Source organism: Arachis hypogaea, chromosome 1 (assembly GCF_003086295.3).
Source record: "Arachis hypogaea cultivar Tifrunner chromosome 1, arahy.Tifrunner.gnm2.J5K5, whole genome shotgun sequence".
NCBI classification, from domain to species: Eukaryota; Viridiplantae; Streptophyta; class Magnoliopsida; order Fabales; family Fabaceae; genus Arachis; species Arachis hypogaea.
In genome coordinates, this window is record NC_092036.1 from 82,033,203 (window position 1) to 82,051,312 (window position 18,110).

At 31.5% G+C, this 18,110-nt stretch overlaps 2 protein-coding genes across 3 annotated transcripts; both read left to right on the top strand.

Moving 5' to 3' along the window:
* Positions 1 to 523: 523 nt before the first annotated feature.
* Positions 524 to 9,714, top strand: LOC112695422 (GDSL esterase/lipase At5g62930). 2 transcript variants are annotated; one of them, XR_011863628.1, is made up of 11 exons: positions 542 to 883; positions 991 to 1,068; positions 1,770 to 1,910; positions 2,606 to 2,682; positions 3,523 to 3,687; positions 4,084 to 4,274; positions 5,076 to 5,253; positions 5,509 to 5,586; positions 7,859 to 7,999; positions 9,013 to 9,177; positions 9,327 to 9,714. XR_011863628.1 is itself a non-coding variant. In XM_025747767.3 (6 exons), the coding sequence occupies exons 1-6, from the start codon at positions 785 to 787 to the stop codon at positions 4,250 to 4,252; spliced, it is 729 nt and encodes a 242-aa protein (XP_025603552.1). In that variant the 5' UTR covers positions 524 to 784; the 3' UTR covers positions 4,253 to 4,387. The 2 variants fall into 2 exon arrangements, 1 of the variants encoding a protein (XP_025603552.1); XM_025747767.3 differs by lacking the exons at positions 5,076 to 5,253; positions 5,509 to 5,586; positions 7,859 to 7,999; positions 9,013 to 9,177; positions 9,327 to 9,714 and having other exon boundaries at positions 524 to 883; positions 4,084 to 4,387.
* Positions 7,353 to 9,714, top strand: LOC112695409 (GDSL esterase/lipase At5g62930). The gene is made up of 5 exons (XM_025747758.3): positions 7,353 to 7,493; positions 7,859 to 7,999; positions 8,293 to 8,369; positions 9,013 to 9,177; positions 9,327 to 9,714. The coding sequence occupies exons 1-5, from the start codon at positions 7,491 to 7,493 to the stop codon at positions 9,526 to 9,528; spliced, it is 588 nt and encodes a 195-aa protein (XP_025603543.1). The 5' UTR covers positions 7,353 to 7,490; the 3' UTR covers positions 9,529 to 9,714.
* Positions 9,715 to 18,110: the final 8,396 nt, after the last annotated feature.

Sequence of the window (18,110 nt, forward strand, 5' to 3'; positions counted from 1 at the left end):
GCGCGTTTGAGTGTAATATCAATTAGAGGACATGCAAGACTTGTATAGCAAAATTCCTTGTATGTAGTGATTAATAAAAAAAAATAAATAAATATCTATTCACTTGTTCATACTTCCATTAAAGGGACACTCTCTTATACAGATTGGAGTGGTATAAAAAGAGAATATAATTCATTTTATAGTTATTTTTTATTATTTTATTATTATTTAAAATGTAAGTCCTATCTTTATTAATATCTTTTTCATTCTATTAAAGGAAAAATCTGTAAACTTACAAGTTTATGATATAATTCACATCCATTAAAATGCCCAATGTCCAAACTTTACTTTCATACTGGAGAAGCCCATGGGCTCACTCAATTCATACTTCATACGGGACCTAACAACTAAATCCAGCTTGAGACAGGTTCAAGCAGGCTTAGTTTAGATGATAATTCATGTGCCTCTTAATACATTGCATTCAGATTTAAACCTTAGTGAATTCACCAAATATTAAAAAGGAACCATTTAGTATTAATTAAGTGAGTGGTAATATAAGTGTGTTGTGATATTTAGGATTGTCCGATGTACTTGACCAAAAAAAAACAGGTTCAAGGGCTCCCACTACTCTTTTTACAAGCCAGCCATAACATACTACTGTAACAAGCTCTGAAAACGTCTGCGACGCTACTTCCCATCCTTGGAATATCTGTAACTCTGTATGGCCAGACCTCTGTATGGTATAATTCACCTTTAACCATTCATCATTTCAGTGTTATATTAACGGGGAATCGTGGAAGGAAGAATGAGGGGGCAAGTAGTCCTGTTTGGTGATTCCATAACGGAACAATCCTTCCGACAAGGTGGTTGGGGCGCTGCTCTTGCCAATGCCTATGCTCGCAAGGTCACACTCTACTCTCAGCTAACTTTCTGTTAGAGTTAGTTTGTTAGTTAGTTAATTAGTTAGCTGGTTTCATGTAACTGTTTCTTGATCTATATTCTCCTCTTCAGGCCGATGTGGTTCTTCGCGGTTATGGCGGTTACAACACTAAGTGGGCTTTGTTCTTGCTCCATCACATTTTCCCTCCGGTACGCTACCATTCTTTGCTTAATTCGGCTCATCATGTTCTCAATTTTTCAATGTATAGATCCGGGAATCAATTCGACAGGGCCAAATATAATTAATTACTTAAGTATAAATGTAGTTTAAAGTAATGTTAATTGTGCCTTTCTTCACTAATCTTATCTTCTTCGGGTGAATCCACAAAGTGCCATAAGTATCTTCTACTTTTTCATTTTAATTCACGCATCTTAGATGGCTGATCTCGTTTGTTTATTTTTCTCGTTTAGTTAGTCATCTGTCTAAGTTTCAGGATTTTCAAGTAATCACATTCATTTGAGGTTGTTCAAAAGCCTCACAAGTTTCTTAATATAGTGTTGCTTCTGATCTACAATAACTGTTTTCGAAGTCCTTAAATCTAGATCCAAAATTGTTCAGAAGCTTATTCTACTTATCATACTATATGCACACTTTTTGTCTCTGTCAACCAGGTGTTGCCATAAAATAGAAGGATGTTAGAGATTTTCATATGCATTTACTCAGAAAATTTTGAATATGTAGAGCTTACAGTAAGCTTTGTCTATGTCAAATAAGAGTGACGTGGTCAAAGAAGCCTGAGGAAACCAAATGTGATTAAACTAAAAATGTTGTGACTTACATTAAAGTTTAGCAGTAATTCAGAGCCTCTGTTACATTCAAGTGTTTATTTTTTTGCTGGTTTCCTTTTCAGGACTCAGGTAGACCTCCAATTGCTACAACAATTTTCTTTGGTGCTAATGATGCAGCCTTGTCAGGAAGAACCAGTGAAAGGCAGCATGTATCTATCGAAGACTACAAGCAAAATCTTAGAAAAATTGTTCTACATTTAAAGGTATAGTTTTCCTCCTGAAATTTGATCCCCTTTTAAATACTTGTTCAAACTTTAATTTAAGCTAGGAAGGAGAGCCTTGGAGCAATGGTTCCATGTGATTCCAAGGTTACGGGTTCAAATCTTGGAATCAGCCACCGATGTAATTATCAGGTTAGGCTTCCTGCGTTAATGCAAGATGCTTGTGTACCCTTTTATCTGCTGCTACTGGATTGAGTCCTGTCGGATGTGTCTGCATTTGAAAATTTTCTCATCTACCCATCCCATATATCCTTTTAGATTCCGAGCTAATGGCTAGCTGAGATACTTAATAAAAGTGAAGATTGAGAGTATTAATTTCAGTTCACTAGCTCTGCAATTTTTTTTATAAGTAATTTCATTATTGTATCTATAATGTAACTCTAGAAACTTGTCTCCTTTTATAAATAATTTGAATGCTTTGTGCTATTACTTTTCTATGAATCTGATGATTTTATATCATGTTCCATGCGCTGTCAAAGGCATGCTGTTTTTCTTTGGACCGTTGCTGTTTTATGCTGTTTCTTCGATGTAGCTACTGTATTGAGTTATAAATAGCCCATTGTTGTTTTTTGATGCCTGTGTTGATAAAAAATACCTGGGCATTGCAAGAATAAACCTTTATGCCATAAAGTACCAGTTATACTATCTGTTATTAATTTGTCAGAATTTGGTTCCAGGAATGTTCTCCAACCATGCAAATTGTGCTTATTACTCCACCTCCAGTATGTGAGGAAGGGCGCCATGCATATGCAAAGTACAGTAAATCCTTTTGTATCCTATTGTTACAATCAACATTTATAATGTGCATTCATTTTTCACTTGGTCTCCATTAAGCATTTGGCTAAATCTAATGGACAATATCAAATGAACCGTTCATTGTTGTCTGACTTGTTATGTACTCTTATTTTTTACTCAACTATTGCTACATATGGTACAACCATTATGATTACAATTATTACCCCCACTGTACTATCCATCTTTTCCAAACCTCTATTTAACTATTTCTCCTTCAATTATGTCCATCTATAAGTCTATCTTGTACTCGTGTTAGTCGTTACACTTCTTGCCATCATGGTCATCTATTGTTTGTTCACTTAGTTGTTACTGAGAATATCTACAAGAACAATTTGGCCCTGTCCCACTATGTGGATTTGATAGATCAGACAGCACTATATTGTCGTGTCATGTACCTGTAAGTATATATACTCAAGAAAAAATATTCTGCAGATAATCCTCTATTGATGTGTGATTATTACCAAGTTATTAAAAAAATCTGCTGTATTTAGACCTCAAAAAGATCTCATCCCACTCCAAATTGTTACTGTATTCTCTGGTTTAGGGTTGCTCACTTAGAGTCCATTAAGAACTATGTTTTGCGAGTTTTATTTTGGTGGGAAAGAGAAGGAAGGGAATGATTTGAACTGTAAAGTGGACTTGAGGTTCACACTTGAGTCCCTTTGTTTACCTGCCTTTCTGGCCAAAATAAAAGTTCGCACACACACTCTTTAAGTTTCATGATCTAGCATAGAAAGAATGTTTGCTTCCATTAGCTTCCAATAACTTAGCCATTGTTAATTTCATGCTGATCCTGCAGATCCTTGTATGGTGAAAATGCAATGAAATTGCCAGAAAGAACAAATGAAGTAACTGGTCAATATGCGAGTGCTTGTGTTGAAACAGCCAAGGAAATGGGTGTGTTTTCTGTTGATCTGTGGTCCAAGATGCAAGAAACAGATGGCTGGCAAAAGAAATTTTTGAGGTTCGTTACAACCTGGACTTTGTAGTTATATACTATTAGTGGATGCCTACTAATCCACCTTTTCTCTAAAATTGAATGTATGAATTAGTAACAAATATAAGATAGTCAAGATGGTAAGTAAACCTTTTATTAAGAGTTCTTGTGTTTTAATGAATATATAAAAAGAGTATTTTAGGAAAGAAAAAACTTGATACCAAATAACCAAATTCCTATCAATTCCCTTTATATACGGTAGATGATATAGTTCTATTGGTAAAACCGTCATGCTTATGTGTTTGTAGGTTTATTATGCATTGGTTTAGTGTATAGTAAAATAAGAACTATTGTCTTTTCTGAAATATATGGCCACCTATTTAAGAGTTATATTATGCTAACATTGATGTGTTACTATTACAGTGATGGGTTGCACCTGACACCGGATGGGAATGCAATAGTGTACCAAGAAGTGATAAAGATTTTCAATAAAGCAGGGCTTTCTGCTGATAATATGCCACTTGATTTTCCTCATCACTCAGAAATTGATGCCAAAAATCCCGAGGGAGCTTTTCAGCAGAAATGTTTTTGATGTTACCTATAGTTTTGGTTTGGTAAAGCTTTTTACTTTTCAAAAATAGCTTATGAAAGTTGTATTTTAAAAGTCAACTTTTTAAAAGCTCTCGTATCTATATTTGATAAAATCAAACTAAATGACTTTCGATAAGCACAAGTATCATAATTGTGTTTGATAAAATAGCTTTTAAAATTTAAAAGGGCATATATATATATATATATATATATATATAATAAAGAAGTTACTCTTTTTGTACTAATAATTAATAAGAATAATTTTGGATATATAGAATTATATTAGACTTTTTAATTTTGATAAGTATAAGCCAACTTTAAAAAGCTTTCTTTTAGGTATTTTTAAAAGCACCTTTAATTTTTAAAAGCTACAAGCATATGCTTTTAATTTACTAAACATAAAACGAGGTGTTTGTATTTCTGAAAAGCATAAACTCTTCAAAAAATTTTACTAAACTAAACTAAGTCTATTCATATTTGGTTACTATTATTTTTCTCCTCAACTCTGAAATAGATGTATAAGATCATGTATGACAAGATAGATAAATTCTTTATACTTTTGCATTATTTTCCTTCATTGTCTTTTGCCATCGCTGGTATTATTATTCAGTGTACACTTACTAAAAAATAAATTATAATTTAATAAATTAACTATAAAAAGTAGAATAATAGATATTTTGAAACGGACTAAAAAAGTCAAAATGATATAACGGGCAACTAAGTAAAATTTAAGAAATTGGATTTTTCTCAATCTCGTTAATAAATGCTATCGTAATTTTGGTTCGAATCACATTAATGCTGAATTAAATTTCATTTCCTTTCAGTCTATTTATCCCGTTAATAATCATCTATCAACTGAAAAAGCATCCACGTTATTCTTTTGAAAGAATCGTGGAAAAAAAAATGAGGGGGCAAATCATGCTCTTTGGTGATTCCATAACTGAGCAATCCTTCCGGCAAGGTGGTTGGGGCGCTGCTCTTGCCAACGCCTATTGTCGCCAGGTCACACTTTATTTTCAATTAACTTTCAATTACACTTATTTTCTGTACTCTCAGATGGTCAGATATGTATCTATGTTAATTGTTAAAAAGAAATTTCACAAATAAGTGTCTATTAAGTAAATGTGCTTTCATTAGAAAAATAAAGTATTATACTCCTAACTTGATGAATAAGAGAAAATAAATTAGTAATTAATTTTATATCACTCTTTCTTTCTTTCTTTTTTCTCAAACCAAGTGACAATCTATATTGTTCAGGCGGATGTAGTCCTTCGTGGTTATGCGGGTTACAACACTAAGTGGGCTTTGTTCTTGCTCAATCGCATCTTCCCGCTGGTACGTTACTCAATGCAACTCATCATGTTCTTAATTCCCCAATTTGTAGATCCGGGGAACAATCATTACAGGGGCAAATAAAATTAATTAATTAAGTAAAATATAAATAATATTAAAGTGAATTATACTTCAATTCTCTCTTACATGTCTGTATTTTATTGAGTAATAAGGTAGAATATAGTTATTTATTGGAGATTGTTTTTGAAGATGCATGGTTATTCCCTCACAATGAGGAGTTACCCCATGTTTAAGTTGGTTTCTCCCTAATAGTCATAATAGAAGTAATAGGGGTGTGCATGGGTGGGGTGAAACCGGGTTTGATATGATCTAGACCCAACTCGAAATATACCGGATCTATTTATTAGACCCGATGAAATTTATACACTTTCAGGCCACGATTATACCGGGTAAAAACCGGATAAAAATCAGTGAAAATCGGGCCGTTAACATTACATTACCTTGATACCTTCTTATAAGCTAGCATGTGAAAATATCTAAATTTCCAAGACTCCAACATTATTTGACAAGGTAAAATTCACTTAAAAAAATATAACAAGAACCAACTATTCTCTAAAATTAAAGTACAACCATAATCAATACTAATATTGTTTAATAATACCAAATATTTAAATCAATACAAATAACACAATATTATGCATTAATTAGTCTAAAATCTTGTGCATTTTAAACATGAAACATTAACTTATAGTCTTATAATAACTAATAACACAAAATATTAATGTTTACAATAGTTAAACTACATAAGAATAGTCATTATCCATCACTAATAACACAAAATATTAATTGTGTATGACGACTGTACCACCGGGCCGATTTCGGGTGACCCGAGTCATGGCCTGGATCCGACCCGAAATAATGATCGAGTTTATTTTTGAGACCCTTATTCGACCCTAAATCCGATGAAATCACATCAAATTAGCACCTAAAGTGTTTAGAACCAGATCGAGTCTTCGAGCCGGAATGGACCATGCACACCCCTAAGAAGTAATAGAAAAAATATCTACCTTACTCCTGAAGTCAAGTTGGATATGGATTTTGAAAGCATCTATGTCAGTCCGACTCATGTGGGTGAAGCCACATGGGTTGGTTTCGCTATTATTGTGCCAGTTTTGGTGGCCTAATTTCAAAAGTAGCTTATCTGCTAACGAGGACGTGGGCTGGGCTTTATGATTAGTTGGCCCAGGTATGAACATTAAGAAAATAAATAGAGATGATTCTTTTATTTTATGTTGAATGTTTTAAACAAGCTTATTATGTAGGAACACTTCCTTAATTTGTCGATTTTAGAAATGATATTCATTGACACACTCATTTGAGACATGTGTCTTTTGTGTTCAATTGTTTTTTAATAAAATACTAAATTTTTTTAAAATGCATTTAGACACACTTAAATACTATTATGTGTATATTAACTATATTCTTAACATGTATTTTTAAAATAAATTTAAAAATAATATATATTATTAAGTCTTAAAATAAAATATATTTTAAATATTTTATATAATTAAAAAGAATATTAAAAATAATTAAAAAAATAATTTATATTTTAATATCAATAAAATATTAAAATATTATTATAATTTATTTAAAAATTATCTTATATTTTATATATATATAATGTTGCGTGTCTTATAAGAATTTTAAGAATTTTAACGAAATCTTATTAAATTAAAATTCCTTTTAAATAAAATACTTGTTATATTTTCTAGACACAATTAATATCTAATAAAAATATTTTAATAAGTAAAGTAAAAGATAACACAAAACGCACAATGTTCTTCTCCACGATAGTTATCTTTTAAGTTTTATTCTATCGTCTCAGGATTTTCAAGCATTCACACCCGTTTGAGGTGCATTAAAATCCTCAGAAGACAAGTTTCTTGATGGTGTTGCTTCCGATCTACAAAAACTGTTTGCTAAGTCCTTAAATCTAGGTCCTTAATTTTGTTTGTGTCAACCTGGTGTTGTCAACTTGCGATAAAATAGAATGATAGGAAGAGAAAACTGGTATGGATAGGAATTTGAAATGTATTTAGTCGGAAAATTTTGAATATGAAGCTTATATACTTTTGTGATTAAACTAAAATATTTTGACACTCTTACATCATAGTTTATCAACAGCTCCGAGCCTCTGTTACCCCCATCTTTTCTTCATTAACTAAATAGAGGTTCTTTACTTAATTTTGGTAAATTGCTTAGTTAATGTTGAGCTCCAAGTGTGTTTATTTGTGTGGCTGGTTTCCATTTTCAGGACTCATCTAAACCTCGAATTGCTACCACAATTTTCTTTGGTGCTAATGATGCAGCCTTGTCAGGAAGAACCAATGAAAGGTTCCATGTACCCATTGAAGACTACAAACAAAATCTCAGAAAAATTGTTCTGCACTTAAAGGTTAAATCTTTTTTTCTCCTTAAATTTAAGGGTGCACTTTCATTCTCGTAACTACAATGTAACTCTAGAGACACTATATTTTTCTGTATGACATTGTCTTGATTTTCTGGAATGTTAAAAAGTTTTTAAAGTCACACGGTTTTTCTTTGCACCTTTGCTGTCTCTTCTATGTAGCTGCTGCATTGAATTAATTAGCAGTACTTGGGCATGGCAACAAGCCAAGAACAAACCCTTATGCCATTAAGTACCAGTTATATTATGTTTATTAACTATAGGTCATAGTTTGGTTCCAGGAATGTTCTCCAACCATGCTTATTGTGCTCATTACTCCACCTCCATTTTATGAGGAACGGCGCCATGAATATCTAAAGTACGATAATAAATCCTTTCCTTCCCTATTTTTACCGTCAACATTCATAATGTGCATTCCTTCAACTATTGCTACATTTGGTACAACCATTATAATTGCAGTTATTATCACCACTATATCCATCTTTTCCAAACCTCAATTTGACTGTTCTCCTCCAGTCATGTCCATCTACAAGTCTATCTTGTTCTCTCTTGCTAGTTGCTACACTTCATGCCATCATATTGAGTTGTTGTTAGTTCACTTAGTAGTTACTGCATCTGCAAGTATCTACAACAACAATTAGGCCTTGTCCCACTGTGTGGATTCAGATAGATCAGACAACACACCATACGTCTTTTCATGTTATTGTAAGTATATAGTCAAAGACAAAATGTTCTGCGGATAATCCTCTATTGATGTGTGATTATTACCAGTGATTAAATCAGCACTTCTGAATTATTTAAACCTTGTCCCACTCCACATTATATGGTATAACATCATTGCTACTGTCTTCTCTGGTTGTTTTTAGAGTTCTAACTTTGAGTCCATTGAGACAATGTTTTGCAAGTTTTGAACCTTCAAACCCTTCATTTCGCTTCCTTCCATTTCAAGCAAAACAGTTGTTATTTCATGTTTTGAGATATTATTTTGTTGGATTCTGCAGATCTTTACTTGGTGAGAATGCACCGAAATTGTCAGAAAGAACAAACGAAGTTACTGGTCAATATGCAAGGGCTTGTATTGAGACAGCCAAGGAAATGGGCGTGATGTCTGTTGATCTATGGTCCAAGATGCAAGAAACAGATGACTGGCAAAACAAATTTTTGATGTTTGTTACAGCCTGAACCTCGTAGTTATACACCACATTATACTATTATAGGCATCACTGGCACTATTCGATTATGCATGAGTTTCTGAAATTTATGGCTACCTATTAATAATCATGTTTTATCTAACATTGATGTTTTACTTCTACAGTGATGGGTTGCACCTGACAACGGAAGGGAACGCTATAGTGTACCAAGAAGTGATAAAGGTTTTCAATGAAGCAGGGCTTTCTGCTGATAACATGCCATTCGACTTCCCTAATCACTCGGACATTGATGCCAAGAATCCTGAGGAAGCTTTTCAGCAAAAATGCTTTTTGATGTCACATTGTGGTTTTGTTAGGGATCTTTGAGCCAAGTCTATTCTATTTGGTGACTTATGATTTTTCTCCTGAACGATGTCATAATCTCTAAGCTTAAATAAAACTGCGTTGAGTCAATGAGTAACTTTGTTGGAAGGGGTTTCAGTAATATGTATAAGAATCATGGATTTGTCAAAAACCGGACCTTTAAGAAGCAAGCTCTGAGATTTCATGTTAGTGGTGGAGAATGACGCCATATCATTATTTATAGTATTTGAAAGTTGAATTTGGATCTTCAAAATTTTGAATTTTTATTTTAAAAAGTAAAGTGTGATTTCTCATCTTTAATAGTTTTTTTTTTCATATTTTCTCTTAGTCTCATCTATGAAATAAATTGTGAGAGATCACACTTTATCTTCTAAAGTGAAATTCAAAATTTAGAAAAATCCTTAAAATTTTTTTCCAAGAAGTATGCTGAATTGGAAATATTTGGTCTCTATATATTTGAAAGTTTAATATTATTTTGATAAATATTCTGTAATAATTATTAATAACAAAGTAATCATCATTATATTATTATACAACAGAAAGCAATTTAACGCCAAAAATATTAACACAGCACATTTTGGTATTAGTATATATACTTCTGTTTTCTCAACCTTTTTTAAGAAAGTAACTTTTTTTATAATTATATATAAAAATGAGCATTTAATGCATGATTGAACTAATTAGAGTTAAGTACGATTTCGGTTCTTAAAGTAGGTGTTGAAAATTTTTTTCGTCTCTGACCTTTTTGTGTCTATAAAATAGTCCCTAAAGTTTAACTTACTTTCCAAACCGTCCTTCGAACAAAAATACCTTTCCCTTCTTCTCCAAAATCAACAGAAATAGAACCAGAAGCTGAAGCAAACCCAGAAGTTGAAACAGAAGCAGAAACAGAAAAAACACCAATGAACCAGCAACAACCAGAAGCACAACAACAACAATAATGGATAATAAAATAAGAAGAAGATTAACAACAACAACAAAAGTAACTAGAAGTAAAAAAACAATAACAATAATGAATAATGAAAATATTAAAAAGAAACATCAGAAAATCATTATCATCATCGTCAAGAACTCAGATGCAGAACTCAGAACTCAAAACTCAAATTTAGCACACGACCACCACCACCACCTCTTCGACGACGACGAAGACGAGGGCGCAGACACTGACAAGGGAGAGGGCTAGACGAGGGCACGACGCTGCGAGGTCGAGGTGCGACGAGACGAGGGCGAGGGTAAGGCGAGAACAAGGAGGAGGAGCAGAAACAGCGAATGACAAAGAGCAAGAACGGCGGCGGCGAGGAGCAGCGGCGGCAAAGAGTAGCGGTGGTGGCCCTTCCCCTTCCCCCTTCCCCCTTCCCTTTCCTTCCCTCTTTTCTTCCCCAAACCAAACACCCCCGTGATACTCTTCCCCCTTCCCCGTTTAACCCATTTTCTTTTTTTTTTTCGTTTTTTAATTAGGGGTATTTTCGGAATAAAAATTAAAAATTTGGTGAAAAGGACGATTTTAAAACTAAATTAAACCTTTGGGATTATTTTGTAGCAAAAGAAGGTCAGGGACAAAAAAAATTTTCAACCCCTACCTTAAAGACCAAAATCGTACTTAACCCAACTAATTATAATTATTAATATTTTCAATTATTCTAATTATATTAATTATCAATCGTTCTAAGTGTCAAACGCCAATCATCAACTTAATATACTAAAATTGGATTTTTTCCCAACTAATGGAAGTGAGATTTCGATTCCTCATGAATCTATTTTTCCGCCAAAATGAATGCACTATTTTCTCTTCTAAGTTTATTTTATAAAAATATATTTATTATAATTATAATATAATTAGCATTTACGTAATAATGCATAATTATACTAATTTAGAAAAATATCTTTATTATAGTTATATAAAATTAATATTTAATGCATTATTAAACTACTTATCAATTATCAGTCGAAAATATTTTTAATCATTTTAATAATAATAATAACAATAATAATAATAATAATAATAATAATAATAATAATAATATGATAATTATATGATAATAGCACCGGTTATTAATAACCAATTTATATTTCTCTAAATAAATTTATTTTAAAAAATATTTTATTATAATTATATTACAATATTACAGTTAATATTTAATAAATAATACATAATTATACTAATTTAAGAAAATATCTTTATTATCTATCTATTCTATTTATTCTATTATATAAAAATTAAATTTTGCACTTAATGATGGAACTGATGTGGCATGCTCTTGAGGTGTTTCCTGATTTATTTCATTTAATTCGTTAAAAGCAAATCAATTATAATTAATTAATTATATCAATTAATTAATTTGATTAGACATTCAAATCTCACCATTTATTATAATTTATATGAATTGATTAATTATATCAATTAATTAATTTAGTTAATTATATTAATTATTTGATTTGATTGGAGTAAATATCAAATTATTTAATAATTAATTTAATTAGTTTATTTTTTTCAATACCTTTTATTTATACAAGATCAAATATTTTTTATCCATTCGCTCTCTTTTCTCTCTCTTTCTCTCCCTCCTTCCCTCCCTCCCTTTTCCTCTTTCTCTCTCTTGTGTTTAAGGTACTAATTTCTTTAATTTTTATTTCCTTTATCTTTATTTATACATTTCATTTTTTTAAAATTTTTTGTTTATTTTAATTCTTTATTATTGGGCGCATACTTTTTTCTTTTTTAGCTTCTGATTAATAAAAAAGATGTGTCATCTTTACGTTATTTTTAAATAATCTTATTATAATTTTATTTTGTAATATTTTATTTTGTCATGTGTGCTTTAATTCATATATATATATATATATATATATATATATATATATATATATATATATATATATATATATATATATAAACCACATACACAAACAATGTATATATTAATTGTGAATCACAAAAAAAAGACACTATATATATATATATTGTGTATATTGTTTGTGATTCACAATTAATATATACATTGTTTGTGTATATAGTTTATATGTTAATGCTTTTATTGATTCTATGTATTATTTTTTTATGTGTCTCTTTGTTGCACTTTATTTTAGTTATATTGATTGATTTCTCTGTATTGATGCTCTTTTTATTTGAAATATCGTGACAATTTAGAGTGTATATTGTGACCCATGTGATATTCGTTAATTTGGTGTATCTTTTTAGATGATTTATGTTATAATGTGTTTAAGGAGTTGATTTAAAATTATAATATGATATATAAATTTATAATATGATTTATAATATGCTAAAATATTAGGATATTATCATATAGATATTTTTTTATTTGTCTATTAGATTCAACTATATATGATCTTGAAAATTATGCAATTATGTAATTAGTTATTTTTTCATATAATTATTGTATTGATCATTTACATTAGTGAGATTATTTTCATTATTAATATTTATAAATTGTATTGAAAGAATATAGTTTATGATATTTAATTTTTTACTATTTATTAAAAAAAGTATAATTACTTAATGATATTTATTTTTTAAACTCACTATGTATGCAATTTTTTTCCTTTTTTCTGACAAAATTTTACTCATAACGGTAATTCTTCTAATGGTGTAAATGCGAAAAATTATATTTTTATTTTTTGATATAATCGATATATTATTAATCATAAATAGTAATTAACCCTTCATATTTTTAATCAAAGCATTTTGACAATAATTTTTATTTATAGATATTAATGGATGATTGTTTCTTTAAAAATAAATTGCATTATGATTTTAGGTTATTTAATAATTGACAATAATATTTGATTATTTCTTTAAAAATAAATTGTATTATGATTTTAGGTTATTTCACAATAAAATTAATGTCCATAACATTGAATTACTCTAAATTTTTTATTTTCTATTGTTAGTAGTTAATCCCAAATTAAAAAGATTATGTTGAATTGTTGAATAATCCAAGTATAATCGCAGTTAATTTAGTTTATTTGTTTATTAATATAATTGATTGAAAGCATAAATGATAAATAAGACAAGCAAATAATTAGAAAAATAGAATGTTAGTAATTACTTATAATAGATAACAAAATAAGTTATAGGATATTACTTTATTTAAATTATTAATAATCTACTTAATAGGGCAATATCTCCTTATTCAGAAACTTGTTTCAATCGACACCGAGCGGGGAGAATATGAAAAGCAACTTGAGAAAATCCAAGCTGACAAGTTCAAGCAGATTGAAGTGCTTTCAATTCTGAAAAACAAAAGGACAAAGCTGCGCTCCGATTTGATAAAACTATTGGCATCTTAAACTCCTTTTTTATTTCTAATTTTATTTTTGTAATAACTTCCATCTTTTCTGAACTTTAATATATGTTGAACTTCTAAGTTTGCCAACAATAGAAAAATTTCAAGTATTTTCCATTAATCGAATTAATCACTTTTCCTGATTCGATATTTTTAATCTGATAGGCATTTCCAGAATATATCCTTGTTACTTGAAAAGAACCTTCCCAACTATGGGACCATTTACCTAGAAATCTTGATTTTTTTTCCATCGGTAAAATGACTTTTAAAACTAACTCGCTTATCCTGAAAGACTTTTTCTTAATTTGACGATTATAACTTCGAGCAACACTTTCTTTTTGTCGAATTACATTATCAAGTGCCAGGATTCGCTTTGAATCTAACTCGTCTAACTCATCAAACATTGCATTTCAATAATCATCGACTGGCAACTCATTCTATTTCGATACTCTTAAAGTATTCAAATTAATTTCCAAGGGTAATACTGCATCATGGCCATACACCAATTTATAAGGTGAGGTTCCTGTCGAACCTCTTGGTGAATTTCGATAAGCCCATAATACTTGACTTAAAGTCTCATGCCATGTTCCAGGCTTATTCCCGATATGCTTTTTAATCAAGCCTATCAATATCTTATTTACTTCCTCTACTTGCCCATTAGATTGTGCATAATAGAGAGTTGAAGTAACCATATTAATATTTTTTGAAGCCGCAAAATTTTTAATTCGCTGGCCAGTAAACATAGTTCCTTGGTCAGTACTTAACGTCTGAGGAATTCCAAATTGATGGATAATATTTTCCTCGACAAAGTCAATTATCTCACTTTGACCAACCTCTACTAAAGGAACTGCTTCAACCCATTTCATGAAATAATCAATAGCCACTAAAATAAATTTGTACTGTTTTGATGAAGGAGGGTGAATTAACCCAATTAAATCCAAAGCCCAACCTCTAAATGGCCATGGCTTTATTATCGAATGTAATTCAGCCGCTGAAATTTGCTGTATCGAGCCATGTTTCTGACATTCTTGACATGCCTTTATATAATTGATAGAATCTTTTATCATAGATGGCCAATATACATGATTGCGATATAACACCCATCTCATTTTCTTTCCTGCCTAATGAGCAGCACATATTCCATTATGAACTTCACCCAAAGCAACATTATGATCTTCTCGACTTAAGCATCTTGATAAACTTCCATCGATCCCTTTTTGTACAACTCATCGGCCAATAAGACAAAGTTTATTGCTCGTAACTTTACCTTCCTATCAACTGTAATACTGGGATCTCTCAAATAATGAGCAATAGGTTTTCTTTAATCAGAATGCTCCCATTCATCCACACACAAAACTTCTCTTTCATTTGCTGGCACTAAAATTTGATGGATACTAGATAATTTCTTAAAAGTTTCCGGACCAATTCGGTACCTCAAAGAAATCTGGGCTAATTCATTAGCAATCTCATTATGAATTCTAGGGATATGCACTAAAGAAAGTTTTTGAAAAAATGTTAATAACTCCCAAGCAGTTACTAAATATTTTTGTAACATCTCATTATTACACTTAAACTCCTTCGACAACTGCTTTAAAACTAATTGTGAATCCCCTAAAATTTGAACCTCTAAAGTTCCTTTGCCGATTAAAATTTCAAGACCCAAAATCAGAGCCTCATATTCGGCTACATTATTAGAACAAGGATACTTTAATTCAAACAAGAACTCTGATGGGATACCCTCTGGTGAGATAATGAGGAGTCCAACCCCTGCACCATCTTTATGCTTGGATCCATCGAAATACAATTTTCAATAGTTAACTTCTACATCAATTATATTTGCCTCCTGGTCATGCAGATATTTCGAATTGTCTACAAGAAAATCTGCAATGACCTGTCCTTTAACAGCCTTTGCTAGGACATACTGTAAATCAAATTCTATTAATACTAACATCCATTTTTCCAAACGTCCCCTTAACATAGGAAAACTTAACATATATTTAATAAGATCAGTTTGTGATATAACTTTCACCGATTTAGCCACCATATAACACTTTAACTTCATACAAGCATGATATAGTAACAAACATAATTTTTCGATCGGGGAAAACCTTGCCTCGATATCAGTTAAAACTCGACTAAGGTAATAAACTGCCCGTTCATTCCCGTTTTCATTGTCTTGTGCCAACATACACCCTATAGAATTTTTAGATGCTGCAATGTATAATTTTAAAGGTTCAGATGGACGAATATTCGCCATAATCGGAGCTTTAGACAAATAAGCTTTAATCGAATCGAACGCCAATTGATGTTCTGTGGTCCATTCAAATTTTGAACCATTTTTCAATTTCGCTAAAAGCGCAAATACCCTAGTTCGATCCGAAAAATTCGAAATGAATCTTCGAAGATAATTTACTTTTCCCAAAAATGATTGTACTTCCTTTTTTGATTTAGGTGCAAACAATGCTAATATTGCATCCGCTTTATTTTTATCGATAGCTATCCCTTTTTTATGAACAACAAAACCTAAGAAATTTCCAGCTAATACCCCAAAAGCACATTTCAAAGGATTCATCTTTAATCCTTTCTTCCTCATAGTAAGGAATGCCTTTCTCAAATGGCCAATATGTTGATCTACAGAAATCGATTTGACCATTACGTCATCGATATATACTTCCATGAATTTTCCAATAAATTCATAGAAAATAGCATTCATTGCTCGCTGATATGTTGCTCCAACATTCTTTAAACCAAAAGGCATAACTACCCACTCATATGTACCTAGTGCCCCAAGACAACGAAAAGCAGTTTTGGCCACATCATCTTCCGCAATGAAAATTTGATTATGTCCAGAATAATCGTCCATGAAACTAAGAATTTCATTTCCCGCTGCAGAATCAATCAACATAGCAATTGGCATGAAATATTCATCTTTTGGGGTAGCATTATTTAAATTGCGAAAATCGATACATACTCTTAACTTCCCATTTTTCTTCATCACTGGGACAATATTCGATACCCACTCCACATATCGAGCAGTTCGAATAAATTTTGCCTTGATCAAGCGTTCTATTTCTTCCTTAATCTTTATATTAATTTTAGGAGCAAAACGTCTTGGAGTTTGCTTCACTGGTTGAGCATTGGGTTTCAATGCTAATCGATGTTCTACGAATGAACGATCGAGACCATGCATCTCATGATAATCCCATGCAAAACAATATTTAAACTCATGTAACAGATTGAAGAGTTCAGTTCGAAAAGGATCAACAAGATCTCTATAAATATATGTAATTCGAACATCATCAGGAGTCCCCAAATTAATTTTCTCTAAAGGATCCTGAGATTCGAACCCTTTATAATGATCATCCTCTTTGATTGAATATCTTTCAAATCCAAAGGTTCTAAATCATAGATACAATCAAAGGTAAAATCAATAGAATCATAAGAAATAGAAGAAACTTGATTTTTGATTAAAGCACTACTACTTTTATTTTCTACACAATGAGCCTCTGCTATTAAATCGGCAGTCCGGCTCGCATCATTAGTTTCATTACAAAGAAAAGGGAAATCATAACTAAATTTGACTGGCAGCGTCGAATCGAACACATTACAATTAGTAAATGTACTAACCCTATCTAATTCAACTTTATCAGGAGAATCGTCTTTATTTTCTAAGAATTGAAAATTACTTAAATAATTATGCAAAGTTATCAGGTAGTTGGAAACTTCCTCCATCTGGTCCATAGTGTAGTCTGTGAGATCTTCACGAAAGACAGTCCCAACCAGTCGGCTCGAAACCCAAGTTAGGGTAACGCAACTTCACCGAAAGGCCTTCCGAAGTCAGATAGTACCCTTCACAATTGTAAGAATTCAGAGATCAATTAACATTCAAAGGCTTTAATTTACGGTTATATATCCTAAAATCGACATGCATTTGTTCGACGTACAGACTCGAATCTGCTTTGATAATTTCAGGTTTGTCCTCCTTAGTCCATAGAAGCACGCTCTGATGCATTGTAGAAGGTACCGCACCTACACCATGGATCCAATCTCTCCCCAACAAGGCATTATAAATGGCTTTCGATGGCACCACTACAAACACAGAATGCCTCTCTAATGACCGCACCTGTATAGTCAAAGTGACCAGCCCTATTGCTGGTGTAGAAGACCCACTAAAGTCGGTCACATCAATGTTTGTAGGAACCAAATCATGAGGATGCTTTCCTATTTTCCTCAACATCCTTTCAGGTAGAAGACTAATCGCTGCCCCACCATCAATTAACA

Bases quoted from the DNA above. Each gene is read 5' to 3' on its own strand.
- LOC112695422 (XM_025747767.3), top strand. From the start codon at position 785: ATGAGGGGGCAAGTAGTCCTGTTTGGTGATTCCATAACGGAACAATCC. The intron at 1,069-1,769 runs GTACGCTACCAT...TTTCCTTTTCAG, and splicing joins TCCATCACATTTTCCCTCCG to GACTCAGGTAGACCTCCAAT. The intron at 2,683-3,522 runs GTACAGTAAATC...CTGATCCTGCAG, and splicing joins GGGCGCCATGCATATGCAAA to ATCCTTGTATGGTGAAAATG.
- LOC112695409 (XM_025747758.3), top strand. The intron at 8,000-8,292 runs GTTAAATCTTTT...GTTTGGTTCCAG, and splicing joins AAATTGTTCTGCACTTAAAG to GAATGTTCTCCAACCATGCT. The intron at 8,370-9,012 runs GTACGATAATAA...TGGATTCTGCAG, and splicing joins CGGCGCCATGAATATCTAAA to ATCTTTACTTGGTGAGAATG.